The sequence below is a fragment of the Miniopterus natalensis genome, chromosome 5, assembly GCF_054644295.1.
Source record: "Miniopterus natalensis isolate mMinNat1 chromosome 5, mMinNat1.hap1, whole genome shotgun sequence".
NCBI lineage: Eukaryota > Metazoa > Chordata > Mammalia > Chiroptera > Miniopteridae > Miniopterus > Miniopterus natalensis.
The window spans coordinates 35,501,718-35,518,579 of NC_142085.1; the positions used below are offsets into that span (position 1 = coordinate 35,501,718).

At 35.4% G+C, this 16,862-nt stretch overlaps 1 protein-coding gene across 2 annotated transcripts in view; it reads right to left on the reverse strand.

Annotated features, from left to right (window-relative positions):
• Nucleotides 1-16,862, reverse strand: part of COL12A1 (collagen type XII alpha 1 chain) — a 109,653-nt gene that overhangs the window by 70,946 nt on the left and 21,845 nt on the right. For both annotated transcript variants that reach the window (XM_087817478.1, XM_016207375.2), the window contains exons 12-14: nucleotides 14,824-15,096; nucleotides 12,928-13,200; nucleotides 4,165-4,437 (exon numbers count right to left, since the gene is read on the reverse strand). In XM_087817478.1, the coding sequence (XP_087673604.1) occupies nucleotides 4,165-4,437; nucleotides 12,928-13,200; nucleotides 14,824-15,096 (819 nt within the window). The remainder of the gene's footprint in view (nucleotides 1-4,164; nucleotides 4,438-12,927; nucleotides 13,201-14,823; nucleotides 15,097-16,862) is intronic.

A 16,862-nucleotide genomic window follows, 5' to 3' on the forward strand; every position in this document is an offset into this window, starting at 1 on the left:
GAATATCATGTATAGTACTAAGGAGGTTATTGCCCCAGTAATGGGGCAAAATTAGCCCTAAACTAAAGGTTTCTCCTGTTTATCTCTAACAGAGAATAAAATAAAGCTTCTAAAAGATCAAACTATTTCCAAGTAACTTAACTAGAATAAAAACCCAGAATAAAAATTAAAGACGTTTATAAGAAAATAAAAATATCTGGCACCCCAAGGGTAAAATTCACAATGTCTAGCATCAAATAAAACTTACAAGGCATACAAAGAAGAAAAAAATATGGCACATGTTATGAACTGAGTGATTGTGTCTCCCCAAAAGTTTATGTTAAAGTCTTAACCTCCAATGTGATGGTATTTGGAAATGGAACCTTTGGGGAGGTAATCAGGGTTAAATGGGGTCACAACAGGAGGGCCCTAATCTGATGGGAATGACATCCTTGTAAGAAGAGGAGACACTAAGGAGCGCTCTCTCGCTCTCTCTCTCCCCCACGAGTGGACATAGCAAAAAGGTGGCTTTCTGCAAGCCAGGAAGAGAGCTCTCACCAGAAACCAAATTCTGACAGAACATTGATCTTGGGCTTCCAGACTCCAGAACTGTGAGAAAACACATTTCTGTTGTTTAATCCAACAGTTGATGGTATTTTGGAGCTAAGAAAACTCCTAATAAGAACAAAAACCAGCCAATAGAAACAGAATTAGAAATTACATATATGATTGAATTATTCAAAAGAGACATTAAAACAACTATTATAACTATATTTCATATGTTAATGATAGAAGAAATATTAAGTATGTTAAATAAAGACATAGAATATATAAAAGAGACTCAAAACTTCTGTAGCTGAAAAATACATAGGATGGTATTAACAGCAGAATAGAAATTGTAGAAACAAGACTGGTGAACTTGATGACATAATAGTAGAAACTATCCAAATGTAACACAGGAAAAGAAAAAGGTTGTAAGACAGAACAGCACAACAGTGAGTTGTGCGATAACTTCAAGCAGACTAATACATGTATAATTGGAGTAACTAAAGAGAATGGGGGTGTAATAAATAAAATATTTGAAGAAATAATGGCCTAAATATTTTCAAATTTTATAAAACTATAAATCCACAGATCCAAGTTGCTCAATGACCCCTAGGCACAAAAAAATCATGGAGAAAATGACACCAAGGCACATCACAAAATCAGTGATAAAAGGAAAATCTTGAAAGCAGCCATATAAACAAAAGCTACATTATGTATAGAGGACTAAGATAAGAATAATAAAATAGGTTAAAAATTCAATAGATGATTATGAATTCTGTTTCTAAGAGATGCAAAAGTGTAATTTCAACTAAGAGTAAATTGGTTGCAATTTTTTTGTTTTAGGGTTTAAAGAAACTAAGACAATTCTCAGGCAAGAATATTACTTTCTGTAAATATTAAAATTTATTCAGATTAATCTTCAATTCTCTATTATTTCCAAGTAAGTGAACTATTAAAAGAAAAAATATGTATATTTTCAAACAAAAAATGTAAAGACCTTACATAGGGTGTTGAAAATAGTATGGGGGGGGGAATGGTATATAAGAGAACAATCTATTTTGGGTTATTATTACAAGTTTTCACAAATAAGCTGATGTGTGTCTAACACTTTTATAGAAAGGATTGTACTAAAACATGTTTTCTGACCTGTCTCTATCTTAAATTTTTATTCAGTAGAACAAGACATTTTTATACAAAATTCTCAGACAAATTTTACACAACTCAGAAGTGAGGCAAATGAACTTTTAAATATTATAAGTGTTGATCTATAAAGAAACTTATATTCCCAAAAGAAGAGAATCCCAAATTTTAAAATATTTTCTAATTTAAATATGTTAATAAGTGAAATGTTGTACTTCACACCTTGAAATGCTTCAAAGATTTCAATTATATTCCTGCCTTTTAATTAATTCTTTAAAATAAAGGAATTGAAGTTAAATAAAGTACAGCATATCTCATTCTAGTTGTAATAGCAAACTTTGAATTTTAGGGAAAAATTTTAAAAAGCTTTGTTGGCTTCTCATAAATAAAAATCAATTTTTACTTCATTGATAGATATGCCACATGGTATAAAATGCTATAACACCCACATCATTAGTTTTTTTCATGTTTCAGTAACTCTCAGAAGCAGCTTTCCAACACCCACCATACCTCTGCTAAACCAGAACTGGTTTACTGATAAACTTTCTATTGAGAAAGTTTCTCATCTGCTGGCTTTCTAGCCATAATTCACAGTTTTCTTTCTATCAACAGTCCGCATACCATGCCTCTGAGTTTGAAAGCAATCCTGAAAATACTTCCAAAATGTCCCCTTGGAAGTTTATAAGAAACTCCATGAGCATGACCTAGTGACTCTGCCCAGTTATCCACATTTTAGGATTCATCCACCACCTAAATACCACATCTGACTCAAATTTCTCAAAGTACTTTCTAAACTGCTTTATTTTCCACAAAGAGGGCAAAGTAAAACAACAAAATGTTAGTAGAACAAACAAAAGTGCTCAGCTCGTCTCATATTTGCATAGATGTCTAAGCAGTTTGCATACACTCTATAAAATGTATGTTTCATTCCTGCCTGGTCTGCTCCTAGTTCAAAAGAGGCATTCCTCTTCCCCCACCTTTAAATCAATCATTTAGCCAAGAAAAACAAAATTTCTTAGATGTTCAGCTTCTTAGAGATGAAAGATTACTTATGATTTCTGTTTCCATATTTGCTTTTGGCTAAAACATGTCCCTTGTGGAGTTTTTCAATCCTAAATAAATAACTGAAAATTCAATCTTTGGGGAAGAACACATGATGGAGGAGAGGCTTTAAAAAAATAAAATAAAAATAAACTTTCCCTCCCTCTAAATACATATACTTCAATAATTTCTCAGCCAAGTGAATTGTATTTTTACTCCCACAAATAAATTTAGCTTTATGTGTCATACCTGGCCTAAGTTTACAACATGGCTTCTCTTTACAACAAATGAATTCCTGCCAAAAATAGAGATGAATTTCTGCCAGGTTCTTAAACAACATCAGCCAATATATTCAAACACCAGATTTCATTTACTACTATGTAAGCCATTCATATTTCTCATATCTGAGAGATATGCCTTTCCACCTCTTTAAATTTCCTAAAAGGAGCTTGATTCTTTTAAATATCATTAATTTTGACACAAATTTAAGCTTAGACACAGCCAACTGAGTTTGCCAGTGATTGAAAAAGAAAAGATTAATTCTTAAGACAACTCAGACCTAAAGATTTTAATTTAAGAATAACTTAAAATCTAGATATAGGACTTAACTGAAATTACTCTCGGCCCCCCAAAAATCACCCAGTTCCTCCACTGCTTTCTAATAAAAGGAAATATAAGAATTCTCCATTCTTTCCTCTTTTCCTAAAGTTTTCCCAAAACAAAAGAAATAAACATTTCCCTATAAATTTTGAGAAATGCCCATGATTAACAAATGGCTTTTTAGGAAAGAGAATTAAGAAATATGGACACATACTTCGCTAGACAGCTGATAATAAATGATGGTACATCACTCAGAATTATTCACAAGAAAGAATATTAATGAGATTAAGGCAAATCGGAGCCACTAGAAAACTGAGTGGACTTTTGATTTAACCTCACCAACTACAGTAGAAGTAAAGATTCTAAAATTAATCACAGTCTCAGTAGCCACTAGCATCTATCAGTCATCTCTAAGTGGCTAAGCACTCTGCTTGGTGCTTTAAACATTATTATTCCATTTAATCCTCAGGACAATTCTTAAGAAACTGCTTTCTACAGATTAGAAAACTGAGGCTCAAAGAAAATGAAGTAACTTGCCCAAGGTCATATAGCTATAAATGTGCCCAAATTCTCTGTTTCCATAGCTCCTGATCTTTTTACTAGTTGGGTTTCTTATCTAGTTGATCATTCCACAAAGGGGGCGGGGTGGAGAAATACAGGCAGGTGGAAGGAATTCAATATTTCAAAGTTTGATATAAATTTTAGATACTAAATGAACTGAATTTAAACCACATTCTTTAAAGGTTCTAATTTTTCAGTCCTCAATGATCATGTAAAGAAAAAAAATGCAAGTAGTTCAACTTCACGTCGCTTGTGAAGGTAGCTAATACACCCAACCACACTTGTGATGTTACCTACATTCAGTCGTGGCTTCTCCATTCAAAGGTTCTCCTTCTCCAGTGCTGTAAACTGCAAATACCGAAAGTTTGTATTTGGTCTCCGGCTGCAGATTTTCTATCACAGTATGAATTGCATCTTCAGGAAGACTTTTCTCTCCGGCCTCAACATCATCATAAAGCGATTTCCATGAGACCCTGTAACCACGAACCATTCCCGGAGCAGATGTCCAATAAGCCCCAATGGACGTGTCAGTGATATCTTTAGTAACTAAATCCTGAGGTGAGCCACGTTCTAGAACAGAAATTAAAGGGGAATCATTTTTTAATGTCTACTGGGTATGTCAATATTACTGTATCCTCAGACTTCCTAACTTGCTGGACTCAAACTCAGTTCATCTAAAGTTGCTCATTTCTCCTTTCTGAACTGACTGTCTTGTTCTGTCAGTGGAACAGATTGATGGAATAAAACTTTAGAATTATATCTGATTCCTACCTATCACTCTGGCCCCTATCTGTCCAGTCAGATGGAAAGGTCCTTTAGGACAAGGGTGGCATCCAAATATGAAGGAGCATATGCCTAAGAGAAAGTCTTCTAAAAAAAAATGCATCTAAATCCCCAAATGTTATATTTCAGACAAAGATCTTTATTTCTGTACCATCATCTTTTCCTCTCTGATCTAATTTTTAAAAGCTCAGTTTCAGTGTATGATTTACAATAATTTCAAATCACTCACAAATCTTAATTCCAACAATCATTTCTTTTGGTGGAAATTCTATTTGTTCATGCAGTTAAAAAAGCAGAAGTGCAAACTTTCAATACAGCTTACCCCTAATGAAACTAAAAACCACCAATTCTTCTGGAAAACTTAAAAGCGATTAGTCATCAAAATAAAGCACACCACTTGTTCTAGCTGATCGAAAATGTCTGCTACTAAATTTTGGTTCTTTCATTAAAAAAATACAACCCAAATGGAAAAATATGGAAACCTCAACTTAATAGGAGGCACAGATGTCTTCCAATAAAACCCTTACTTTCCATAATTTAAATGTAAGTTAAATATACAGGTCACTTTATATTGGCTACCTTTACTAGGGTTTATGCCACAGTATGACATAAATATAAAACTATCTGCTTATACAGCATACATTTTACCAGTAATTGTATATTCGAGCAAATGATATATAATGCTGTTACAAGAATTTTGAAGGCTATTATTTTACTTGAATCAAAGACTAAAAATAAATATATCAAAAATACTCATACTTAAACAATTAAATTTCAGCACAAAAAGTAAAGATAACAATAAATGAAAAAAAAAAAATCTGGGTGAACAAAAACCTATCATATATGGTAGACTTTAGAAGGGAAAAATAAATAAAACAGAAGCTGGGCATCCTACCAGACCCCAAGTACAAATGGAAAATTCTAACTCCATTATAAATAACTTTAACTGCTGACAAGGCATTTCATCTCTAGAGGGAAATTAGTTACATATTTCACTGTAACCAAGAATACTTATTTTCAAGAACATGTTGACTTTTCCCCCTCAATACTTGAAGTTAATTTCATCTAAAGGTCTTCTTTACTTGTATTTGCTACTTAAACAGCCATACATCTTTATATTTTCTCTACTTACAGAAATGTAAACAAACTTTTTCTTTGGTTAGCTTTGTGTTTTGTTTTTGTTTTTGTTTTTTGTTTTTTAATCATTGATATCCCCACAACTGGTCTCTAAGTTTTACATGTACAGCACATGTTTGCCTGATATACTGCCATTTTTCATATGTATCTCTCCTCCTAAATTTCCTAAACTGCAGTTAGGAACAACTGTTGTAAAATAATTGTACTTAAAGCTGACTTTGAATTTAAATGAGCTAAAAACTGCATTAATGACATTCCAAAAAATATATCAATAGCTAGAATGTGGGAATTATCTTCCAAATTAACACTGGAGTAATTTATAAACAATAATTTTAGCTTCTAGTCTTCCCAAAGATGGTACTTCTCAGCCCATTTTTCTCTCTACTTTCTACAGCACTGAATTTGTGACATTGTTTCTTTCCATGACAACAGACATCAATTTCACAAGCAGAGGCTAATGATTTCACTATGAGAAAATAATAAGAGAATTGTGTCCGAAGCAAAAATACATTCACAATGACATTTCTGGGCTTCAAACAAAAGGTGCCTCGATCACTAGACGTGTATTCCCAAGGATTTTAATCAACTATTTTAACACGCTCAAGACCTGTAAAGCTAGAACAAAATACTAGTAAAAATGCAATAAAGACCTTTGCAAGGTTTATCAATGTCCTGAAAAGAATCTGTAAAAGCACCTTCTAAGATACAAATAAAATGTTAACAAAAAGATATTACTGAGTTCTAATTAATGGCTAAAAACACTAATTCCAGTGAATGCTAAGTTCTCAATTACAAAAAAAATCCTCAAAAAATTATAGTTTCTGCATGTGTCACAAAAAGGCATTATTTGCAGGCACTGGCATTACAACATTTCCATGTTAGTGACAAAGAAATATAGAATCCAACCAAGGGAAGGAGAAAGACAGCTCGCTCCAGTAGCCAAGATTGAAAGGCAAACCATTTCAATGGGCTTCTTATATATCAGGCAGCTTGATAAGAATACTGCTAAATATTAAGTTTATACTATTGTCAAACACACTGATAAACCTTTTTCTGAAAAAGGCAAGAGGGTTGTGTATTCCAGCTGTTGCATGACACCCAAGAACTTCGAAAACACAATATACTCATGACAGTAACCTTTATCTGACCTCTAACCCTTGAAGTTTTTCAAAATGGAATCTTGGCTTGGCCAAATATTAGATTACAAAAACAATGAAGCAATTAAATTGCACCCTATGATTTAATTGGCAGGCTGCCAACTGGCCAAGCTGGTCTTGAAAGTAGATGTGTAACCAGCTGAGCAGGCCACCATCAGGCTGTGTCACCTCCTGGGGCCCTGGGGTCCTCAGGAGCAAAATAACTGGACTGGACCTAATCAGAGAATAGAATTGCCTCGATAGCCTAAGATTAGGCTTTTCTCAAATCAATAAATTGGAATATCTGAAGAGATGCCTAACCACTGATGCTTTCTAAACCTCCTCTGTGACTCTAATTCCTCTACAACTCTTTATTCTTCTCAATTCTTTCTTTTCTCTTCTTTTTGCTACCCCTCTTTGAGGCCTAGAGAGACATTTATTTGGAAAGTGTGCTTGATCAGTGTGGGAAGGAACCCTCACACTTGCTTTCACTCTGAAATGAGGCTCCTTCAAAATAGAGACATGTGTGGTGAAAGCAAATCTGGTCAAAATCGTCGGACACAGTGATGCTGCGCAGAACTGCTGGACGGCTCATACACTGCACTGGTCTATGGCCATGCACAACGAATCACCCTTTAGGTAGTGGAATGGGCTAGACACCGACCCTCAGAGAATTAAGAAGTTCATTGAAGCTTTTCATCACATCCTTTCCATGCCAAACACACATGGAATGCTCACCACTCTCTCCTCTCCTCCCTTCTGTCTCAAAAGGAAACGGCTCTCAACACACAGGATGAAGCAAAAGTAGGTTTACAGTTGTGAGTACATGAAACAGAGTTTATTCTTATATTATATTATTCTTATTCTTATATTATTATTTATAAATTATTGTATTACTTCCCATACGAACACCTGTAAACCTACTTCTGCCCCACCCTGTATGCTTCGTCTTCAAGAGTTGATCACATTTTCCTGTGAATGAGGTTCAGTCCAAGTGTTACCCAACAAGGCGTTTGGTTTGGTTTAACGTATTGAATTATAGGTTTTGCCCCCAGTCTAAGAAACTTCAGACATCAGCAACTACAGGAAGAGATTATTTGTCTTGGTTTCATTAGATTGGGTTTGGGAGAGAGTGTTGTTCTAGAGTGTATGGGAAGGAAGAGGAACGAGAGAGAACCCAAAGGAATTATGTCATGAGACCAGTCTGCAGCCTCTCTCCAGGGAAGATTACTGCTCCTCCAAGGGGGAGACATAGCCATGGCGGCCATCAAAAGAAATGAGCTCCAGTAGACCTTCTGCCACTTTGTCACTACTTTCCCCCAAACCTAGATCCGCTTCTCCTCCAGCAAAGGCTCCCTCCCTCCCTGAGTCCCTCCTTTCCCTCTGCCCTGAGACTCACAAATGTGTGTTTTATGATGTTCTGGTTTGTTCAGGCTTTTTATCGAAGTGGCATTGTTTTCAACAACATTTAATCTCATGATTCTGCACTACACGCCTGTGCTTTGTATATTACTTTTACCTCTAATAGCAGAATTTCTGGCAATCATTTCAAAGGAGCCACCTACACTGAGGGCTTGCCTTCATCTTTCTTCCTTTGATTCCGTCCCAGTCGTTTTCCCCTCTACCCTGTCCTCCCCAGCATAGAGCCAGGAGGGGACTAAGAACAGTGCTTTTCTATCGTAGATTTAAACATACAAAATTCATCAGTTTCAGAAATGTTGATACCCAGCATTTCCACCTGGATTATAAAGTGTATTAACATAAGTTCAGAAAGCATTTTTCCCGTGCCTGCTTGCACGCATCTCCTCGCTGCTTCTGTGGGAAGTAATTTAGACAGGTGCATTTCTCATGATCTGAACATCCAAAGGGGTTGATTTCTACTTTTTTCCATATACGAGGCCAAAGAACTAATGCCTCATTTAAGTAACTTTCCTACACATCCTTAGCCCTTTTCCATTTGCTTTCTGAAAGCAAATCATCATCCAATTCAAATATAATTATAATACAAATTAGCCAACGATGATAACTGAAAAATTAATCATAATGAAATGAAACTGTATTTCATCTTATAGATTGTTCCAGCCAGCTTTCATTGAGTTTCACATACCACTTTCAAAAATAGAAAGTTAAATTGAAAATGTAATGTAAACCCTCTTCTAAATCAATTTGTCTTTTCCGTTAGAGCCTTACTCAAAAGTCATCCAACTTTCCACAGCAGAATACAGAAGACCTGCTTCTGGACAATGTCCATGTGGAAACACACTTGATTTACAACCAATAAGTTAAAGCCACCATTCAAAAGGACAAAGTTCACTATTGATAAGTGAACTTAATTACTTTAAGCAAGACATAGTTCTTTAAAACTTCTTAACAATTAAACCACTCTTCAAACTCAAAGTCTGTGACATTTCCTCCACAACCGTTACCTCTCCAATTTGATGTAGATTGTTCTCTGATGAGCCATTAATTCACAGAAAAGGAAATATGAGTTACTGTTTGGTGATTGTGCTAGTTCCCTGGAAACGTCAGAGTAGTTATACCCAGAATGTATGATTTTTTTCAAGTTATGAGACAGCAGTAAATCTAGGGAAACATAGAGGCCTTGTTCAGTCCATCTTGGAGGGGCCCCGTGTTACTCAACACCACGCAGAGGAATTCCTTGATGTGCTAAAAACCTCATTGTACTCAAATGTCATCTGAGTGAGCTTGGTGTGATGTACAGGAAGCCATTCATGTCTAGGACACTGGCAGGTTGCTATAGCAACTCAAACAAAGGAAATTCTGAAAAGTCATCTTTTCCATAGCCAGAAAACAACACTCAAAAATAAAAAGAACTGTATTATTCCCAAACTGAAATTTTCATTCATTTGTGACAAAATTCTGAATTAAAATGGACATTATATATTTTGAGGTTTATAAGAACAGCTTTTCCTCTCTCTAAACACTAACAGTGACAGGTAAAAGTTCTACTAAACTTAAAGAGCATTTACGTCTAAAGCACATTAAATCTCCTTTAACAACAACAACAGGAGGAGGGAAAAAACAATGTAAATCAAACCTAATGGTCTGTGCTCAGATTCCTCTGAAGTTTGGCTCTGAAACTGTAATAAACTCTGCCTTTGTGATTCTATTTCACACAGCGCTAGAGCCAACCACGAACTTCCCCAATGCCAGTGCTAATAAATCTCTCTTCCAGGGACAGGGGAATTTTCTGATCATTGGCTGCATTTCAAGAAAGTACTAGGGAACATTTTCAAGCTGGGGATGGTTGTACGCCACACTAAATATTTTTTTAATTCTTTCTGAGTTGAATAGAATACACTTCAGGCAATCTATAAAATTTTCAACCTACAGAATGCTCGTGCCTGCTGATCCATGCCTCTGGATGAAAGGAACATTCCTTCATGGTAGGCTCTTACCACCTCCTCTCCCAAGAGAAAAACAGATTAGAAAAACAGCAGCCCTCAAAAGCACTTGCCTGGCTTTGTCCCTGGGCTTTCCATCCCCTGCACTTACCATCATATCCTATTCCTGTATATGGTATGTGGATTTGGCTGAGCTAATACAATAAAATGAAATGGATTAACCAGGGCCGAAAGTCTTCTATTATTTTAATTGAGTCACAACTACGCTTTCACACAGTTGTCAAGTTTACCACACTTAATGCAATGGGATAAATATGTTAATAAAATCAGCTGGCAGCATAATCCTTCACCACAGTAAAGAGTTTGGTGCAAATGGGGGGAAAATTGTTTTGACAATTTAGTTATGAATTAACTATATTTTTAAAGAATTAACTATATTTTTAAAGAAAACCTGCAAATCATCTAGCTGGTCTCCTCAGGAAATGAAAAAGAGTAATTTTTAAAATTTATTTTACTACCCATGTATCTCCCTTAGAAGTAATTTTTTACTGAATATGTGCCCTAGCACACATACATGCATACAAGTTGGTAGATTTTCTACACCACTTGTGCAAAGCTATAAAATTATACACAATTTGACTATACACCTAGCCTAGAAAAATCACGAGGCTGGTTTTATTTGCCTAGCAGAATGTGTTTGCTGTTAAATCAAAATATGTATTTTGTTTTTTCTAAAGTTTGTTTATATATTATTCTTAGCAAAAATGCCATAATTTTTTAGAATCGAGAAGATTTGGGTTGAATATGAATATATTTTTAAAGTAAGAAAATGCAGAAGAACATCAGAAGGTTAAAAGTTACAAGCAAAAGTAAAAAACTATTAAACTATTTCTAAGATATTCCTTATAATGGAGAAATTTTCACAAATATAAATAATCTACAACTGTTTTGTAAAAAATAAAAGCCTGAAGATTTATCCTTTAAAAAAAAATCCTATGAACAATCTATATTGAAAGCCTCTGGAAAGCACATGAGAAAGAGAACTTCAAAGGATCAAAAGAAAAGGAAAGACTTTTCAGAAATTTTGAATGTGGCTCCACATATAAAGATCACATGCTTTTATTGTTTAGATTATGTCTCTGAAATTAAGGCAATTTCTATTTCTAGCTCTTATTATTTTCAAAACTTTAGTGTAGCCAATCAATGTCTCTGAAATACTTATGAAAGTAAGTATTAGGTATCAGGTCCAAAGTTAATGTTATTTCTTCTTGATAAATTCATATGCATATAGTATTTTATAGTTCCCAAAGAGTTTCTCTTACATTCTCCCATTTGATCTCCACAGGTCTGGTAAGAAGGGGTAACAATGATCATTCCCTCTTTATAGCTGGGTAAACTGAGGCTCAGAGGGGTTAAGGAATTATATCAAGTTTACATGGCTAAGTAGCCAAACAAGGACTCTTCTGGTAATCAGTATTTTACACACAAGTATTTAACCTTTTATTTAAATCTTCTTCTAAAAACAAATTTTATGGACTATTAGAATTAAACTCTTGATCACTATTTGGGAGAGAATTTTGATTAGAATATTTTTTTATTTGTTTTTAATTCTTGACTAAGTCTTGAAGCTTTAACCAAAACTACCTACTGTAAGTCTTGTCCTTGCTAATTAAAACATCTACAACCCTCCAAATTCCTGGATCCATCAAATTTGATGGATATTTTGTCAACTATCACTGTGATTTCACATCGCAAAAGATATTTCAGATTTGTTCCCTTCCTATAACCGTTTTTAATAAGTCATCTAAAAGACAGTAATAACAAGAAAGAAAAGCTATGCCTGATTTTCCAATTAGGCCCCCAACTATGGTGCTGACTCACTGTTGTAACCATCCACTGATATTTCTTTTTAACATTATATTCCATTCTCATGTGGTTAAGTTAAATTTATATTTTTTTCTCTCTTACATGACTTGCTTTGTAGTTGTGGCAAGTTCATTCTAAGCTGCCATTATATTTCAAAAGATCCTAAAAGATATGAAGCCTCTGACAATTTACTCTAAGGAACCAAGGAAACAGCTCCAGTCTTGTGTGGTTCTTACTAACTACTGCATTAACTTTGAACTTCTAACACGCAACTGAATTTTAGAGGGCAGTTGAAAAACAAACAGAAACTTGGATTTTCAAATTTCTCAAGCTATGATGAATGCTCTCCTGCATGGTGAAAGAAGAGAGACTGAGAGTCAGACAGCTCCTATCTGGTCCTGGGTAATAGAAGCAGCTGTGTGACCTTGGGTTACCCAAATGCTCTACATCCACAGATGTTTCCCAAGTTGCCTTCCCACTCTGTCACATACCTATTCTCCATTTAACCAACCCATGGCATTTCAGACACATCTCTAGGACCTTATTGGGCACTCAACTCCCCAATACACTTCTTCCTAATCAAGTTAAATTTTTCAGTTGCTTATATTCTACATCTCTAAATAAGAGGCAGTTCTGTGATTGCTTATTTTTCAATTTCTTTTAAGAGAAAGAATTGCACATTTCTAGATTTCATTCACTGAAAACATTTTAAGCCTCCTAAATGCAATCACAAACAAGCTGAGAGGTCTCTATAAACTATGACAAGCAATTACCTTCAAGCGTTGTTCCTTCTCCAAAAAGGGCATCCCCGGCCCCAGACGCATACAAGGCCATCACGGATAAGGTGTATTTTGTCCCTTCCTTTAATCCTCTCAGCACGGCGTTGGTTGTATCTCCCCTCACAGTGGCCTCCTGAGTTTCGCCTCCTGCCACTGGGGTGTATGTGATGAGATACTGTTTCACTTTTCCTGGTGCCGCACTCCAAGATAATTTCAGAGTTGATGTGGTAGGGTCAGAAACTCTTAAGTCTCTTGGGTTCCCTCTAACTTCATTAAAAAAAGACAAAAACATAAAAACTCATTATTTAATAAAATGACTTGAAAACACTTTGCTGCTTTATATGCATATGTGTGTGTGAAATTAAATTTATATCCTGACCGTTGACTAGCCAATAGAGTTCAAGCACTTCTAAATTGGACCTCACGCGTTAGAGGAAACAAAGCAAAAGACATTCAATTCTTCTGCGCTTCCATGGTTAAAATCTTTCATGTTAGAATCTGTCGTGTAAAAAAGTACAAGGTTTTCTCTAAAAGTGGAACAAAGCACCATAAAAATGTCTATACACTATGTTGATGAGTATCACAATGTGGGTTTTAATTCCTCTAAGAAATCTTCAATAGAAAAAGGTTCGTTAAAGTAATGCTATGAACATCTAAATGTAATGGCCAGGAAATACACTGATGTGATAAAAATGATAAATGGTAAAAATAATGCTATCCCTAAAAAAATATGTAAGAGAGGAAACAGCGTAAGTGAGGCCGAGCCTGGGGTAAAACTCAGGGGCTGCCCATCCCTTTGCAGCTACGTTTGACATTTCATGACTTTTTCGGAGAGTGGCCATGTGGTCTCTGAAAGGTCTCAAGGCACCCGACTCTGTGACACTCTCCACTGGGCACACAACAGCCAGCCACTTTTACTCCAAAAGTCAGAAAGATAAAGAGTCACTGGGTCTTTTTATGATGCCCAGGACAAAAAGCCCTAGATCCCCAAAGAGAAAGAGAAAAAGGGAAGCAGTGACTTCCCAAAAGGAAGAGAGGAGGAAGAAAGCAGGCGGACCCACCAAGGCTTTGGGCGGGAAAAGCTAATTAGTTGCATTACGCCGGGAGGGAAATAGTGATGCGAGCCGACCAGAGTGGATATTCCTTGTGAATGTCTGCACTAGGGCAGCCAAGTCCACAAAGTCAGATACATGGAGTGTTAGCAACATGAGTCTGAGTTATTATTTAGTTTCCTTAGCCTCAATTTCCTCTTAAAATGGAATATTAATAATAACAACTTCATTGACTCTATGCAAGGTTAAATAAAATAATATATGAAAAGCTCTTTAAATAGAACCTGACACATAAGGTGCTCAATAACTGTTCATTATTGCTAATATGTTGCTATTATTGTTATGGTTTTTTTAACTTTCAAAATAAGGAATAAAATGAAAATTATGAATGCCTTAATTTTTCTCAGTGAATAACATCAAATATTAATAATTGGCCACAAATATCAGAATCTATCTTAGGAGCCAAATCACACCATTTAAGTAAGAATAGGTTAGTATTCTAAAATTTTTTGAAGCAGTGATATATAATCTGTTTCAGTGGTGCATAACAGTTTGATTTTTAATCCCTAGTAATCCTTAAATTTATATTAAATTATTTAATATTTTAAAAATTATATTTAGACCATACCACAGCATTCAAGCTCTAATGACACAAATAAATTCTATCATGAAAAAGTCAAAAATGTGAGTAGCTCAAGTCCAAAAGGACTGCAGTCCAAAATACTCAGATAATTGATACCAAGTGTTTCAGGGCTTGTAGTATGTGGACAGTTGTCCAACGTCTCCCTGGCAGAATAAGATTTTAGTTGTTAGCATGTGGTCAGTATATTTCCTCTACCTTCTTCAGTGGCTGCATTTCCATTCAATGGAGAGCCGGGTCCTGAGGCATATTCAGGAATTACAGAGACTTCATATTTTGTGTCTGGAGTCAGGTTCTCCAAGGTTCTTCTCCTTTGGTTGGCTGGAGTGGTTACTTCTTTGCTTTCTCCACCAGCAACTGGTCTATATATGATTCGGTACCTCAAAACTCTCCCTGGAGCTTGAGTCCAGGTAATTTTAAAGCTATCTGTAGTCTCATCTGTCACTTTTAGGTTTCGAGGTGCTCCTTTCACTGAAATTTAAAAAAAAAAAAGTAAACTGATTTTATATGAAAAATACAGAACTAGCTTTGATCACTAAGTCCATAGCATTGCCTCAACAAAGCCATGAGCAGCGTTTTGGAAAACATCCTGGCTGCTGCATTCATTTAGCCAGTCACTAGATTCTGAAACAGGAAACAAATACAATATCCAGAAACACGCCAAGGACTATTAACTTTTTAATCAAATAAAGAGATATATATAATAGTAACCTTTAAAACCATAAATACTCTATTAAATGATAAATTCATATTGACATAAAATTCAAAAGTAAAAATTTGTTTCTTCAAATATTAGTGACCAAGGTTGTCACTCTTACCAGGTTTTCTCAGGAAAGTAGGAAAATAATGCCTAACACTCAGGCCTAGCACATTCACCCACTTGAAAGAACTGTCTTATCCAGTCAGTCCTGCCACTCACTTTTTATCTGCACAGTCATTTGACTTGGAGAATAAGTAGGCCATACATGTGTTGGATCAAATACATTACAGGAACTTAATAAATGCTAATTAGATCTAAATCTTGAGGTTAAATTGCAATATGGGTAGCATGCATAGACTCACAGACTAAATGAAATTTTGATTAAACCCAAATGAGAACATCAATTGACATTGTGTTCAGTAAACATGCTTAAATGACCTATTTGTTTAACGGGAAAATTGTCCACATGGACAACACACTCGGGAAGTGAACTAAAAGTTATTGTCTTCCCAGCCCACTGGGGTGAAACCGCAGTGTAACATGCCTTCATGCACCTCACACACAATTAGAAGTTTATCTAAATATCCAACACATAAAAGACAAAGAAATTATATCTTTCAAGAAAAGAAATGGCTTTTGGCAGATTTGCACCCATGATTCATTTTATATGAAAAGGTAAAAGACTAAATTAGCCCCCCAAAATGAGGCAGATAAACTAATGGATTTGAATACTGGCTCCGAAGCCCAATAGATGTTTAATTCTGAGCCTCAGATTACCCCTTGGTAAAAATGTGACTACTTAAAGGGATTATTGAATTGGTTAAAGGAGATAATCCATGGAAATCAATTATCAGAGTACCTAACACCTGTCTAAGGTTCAATAATTGCTAGCTTAATGAAGGTATTGCATCAGAAATGCCCTTATTGACTACAGAATATTTAAATCTCAGATTTCACTACAGACAAATAGAACTGAAAAGGCATTACCCAATTCTATTGCAGTAGCCCAATGGCCATAACTTAGAGTGCACATGAATGTAGTTACCTCTACTCAAAAACCCTTTAGACTAAAATTCCTTCTTGAGGCATATTCCCATTCCCAACCCAAAGTGCTGAAGAACAAGAGCCAGGTTAATAAAGAAGTAATGTGGACATTACAGAGAAATCATCAGAATGTCACAAGTATCTAAGGATGGACTTCCTGTCCCTTCCCCGTCAGCAAATAGTTCTTTGTAACTACCTTAAATTCCTTATTGTGCTGTTTCAGCCTCTTCTCCTATCCCCAATAAAAACTGAGAATAACAACTGGCATCTTTTGTAATAGTCACTATATTTATCTTAAAGAATAATTGTCTGGTCTTTGCCCTCCTAACCAGGTACCTTCCAATTCTAACGCAGTGAAATGTATCAGAAAGTATTCAGCTCTAACTGGCAAAGAGAACACATCTAAACAAACAATGCTTAAAACATTTGGTAAAATCTCAACACTCATGTTCTTAGCAGCATTATCTACAAGAGCTAAAACATGGAAGCAACT